Source organism: Arachis duranensis, chromosome 9 (genome assembly GCF_000817695.3).
Source record: "Arachis duranensis cultivar V14167 chromosome 9, aradu.V14167.gnm2.J7QH, whole genome shotgun sequence".
In the NCBI taxonomy this organism is placed as follows: Eukaryota; Viridiplantae; Streptophyta; class Magnoliopsida; order Fabales; family Fabaceae; genus Arachis; species Arachis duranensis.
The window spans coordinates 95,794,942-95,797,006 of NC_029780.3; the positions used below are offsets into that span (position 1 = coordinate 95,794,942).

Sequence of the window (2,065 nt, forward strand, 5' to 3'; positions counted from 1 at the left end):
ATGGAATTCTACATATATGATGTTGGAAAGTGCAATTAAACTTGAAAAAGTGTTTGACATCCTTAGTGTTGTAGATGGAGCTTATAAAGATTGTCCGACAAATGAAGAATGGAGCTTAGCAAAAAAATGTGTGAATTTTTAGAGCCATTTTATGAAACTACAAATCTCATTTCGGGTTCATCATATCCAACATCAAATTTGTATTTTATGCAAGTTTGGAAAATTGAATGTCTTTTGGAAGACAATCAAACTTGTGATGATGTTGTTATTATGAACATGGCTTTCAGAATGAAGATGAAGTTTGATAAATATTGGAAGGATTATAGCACTGTCTTGGCTTTTGGGGCAATTCTTGATCCTCGATTAAAGTTAAAGTTCTTGAGGTTTTGTTACAAAAAACTAGATCCTTCAACCTTTGAATTGAAGGCAAATGAAGTATTGGAGAAATTTAAAAGGTTGTATGGAGAGTACATAAATACTTTTGGTGGTTCAACAATTTCTCAAAGTAGTAATCAATCTCCTATGTCACCTGAAGAAGGAAGGCTTACAAAGAAGAGCAAAATGGTGATGAAGGTATTTAATTTTAATATAGTATTATTTTTCTCCTATTATGTTTATTCGTTATTTAAATAATCTTTATACTACATCTTTTAGGAGTTTAGAGAATTTGACTGTGAAACCCAAACTTCCAAAGATAAAGATGAATTAGAGATTTATCTAAAAGAAGGTTTGATTCACACCAATGAAGATGATTTGAAGTATGATGTGCTGAATTTTTGGAAGATTAATGAGGATAGGTTTCCCACTCTGTCAGTTATGGCCAGAGATGTTTTAAGTATTCCCATCACTACAGTAGCATCTGAGTCTGCATTCAGTATTGGTGGACGTGTTTTAACAAAATATAGAAGTTCCACTCTTCATGAGCATGTTCAAATGCTTATTTGCACAAGGAGTTGGTTACGTGGATTTGTTCCAAATCATGATGGTAAATATTTATGCTATTTTTTTCAAATAATATTTTAAATTGAATTTCTAACTGTTTTTTAATTGGTTGATTTTAGATGATGAAATTGGTGAAATTCATGAAGAAGAAGCGTCAACAGAAACGATGCATCCCCCTCAACATTTATGATTTTAGATGATGAACTTTTGTGTCAATTTTATTTTGATTTTCTAGAGACATTATTGATGGTAAATACTAGAAAGTAAGAAAAATGGTGATGAGATAGTGAATTCCATGTTTGATTTCTTGATATATATAGTTAAAAGTTGGATTTAATATGATCAATGTACATTTTTAACATTTATTTTTCAATTTTTTTATTTTTTACGCATAAAAATGATAAAGGGATAAAACAAACTAATGACTTTTAATAAGTTTTATGTGTGTTGAAATAAAAAATATAAAAAAAAAGATTAGGTAACCCATGGGTTGGCCCTAGGGCTTTTGGCCCATGAGGGCTTTTGGCCCTGAGGGCTTTTTAAAAATTTGACCCTATTAGTTAAAGGGCTTTTTATTCTTCTGGCCCTATAAAGTAGGGCCAAAGCCCTATAGGGCCAAACATATTGACACCACTACTTGGACGACCCAGTACACTTGCTGGTTAGTTGAACGGAGTTGTGTCCACACATAGGTGCCATAATAATGATTCCATACAACAACAAAGAATACTACATTGATGTGATCACAATTTCGTCCACCAAGTTTTTGGCGCTGTTGTCGGGGATTGTTCGAGTATGGACAACTGACGGTTCATCTTGTTGCTCAGATTAGGTAATTTTCTTTTTATTTTCTTTTCAAAAAGTTTTCAAAATTTTTCTTTTATTTTCGTTTTTATAAAAGAATATTTTCGAAAAAATAAAATAAAAATACAAAAAAATTAGAAAATCATAAAAATCAAAAATATTTTGCGTTTCTTGTTTGAGTCTTGAGTCAAATTTTAAGTTTGGTGTCAATTGCATGCCTTAAAAATTTTTCTTGCATTTTTCGAAAAAAATTCATGCATTCATGGTGTTCTTCATGATCTTCAAGTTGTTCTTGACAAGTCTTCTTGTTTGATCTTGA

At 31.1% G+C, this 2,065-nt stretch overlaps 1 protein-coding gene across 1 annotated transcript; it reads left to right on the forward strand.

The window, feature by feature from the left end:
- The first annotated feature begins 200 nt into the window (after window positions 1-200).
- LOC127741397 (zinc finger BED domain-containing protein RICESLEEPER 1-like) lies at window positions 201-1,175 on the forward strand. The gene is made up of 3 exons (XM_052253630.1): window positions 201-573; window positions 655-985; window positions 1,062-1,175. Exons 1-3 carry the CDS (start codon window positions 208-210, stop codon window positions 1,130-1,132), a joined length of 768 nt encoding a protein of 255 aa, XP_052109590.1. The 5' UTR covers window positions 201-207; the 3' UTR covers window positions 1,133-1,175.
- Window positions 1,176-2,065: the final 890 nt, after the last annotated feature.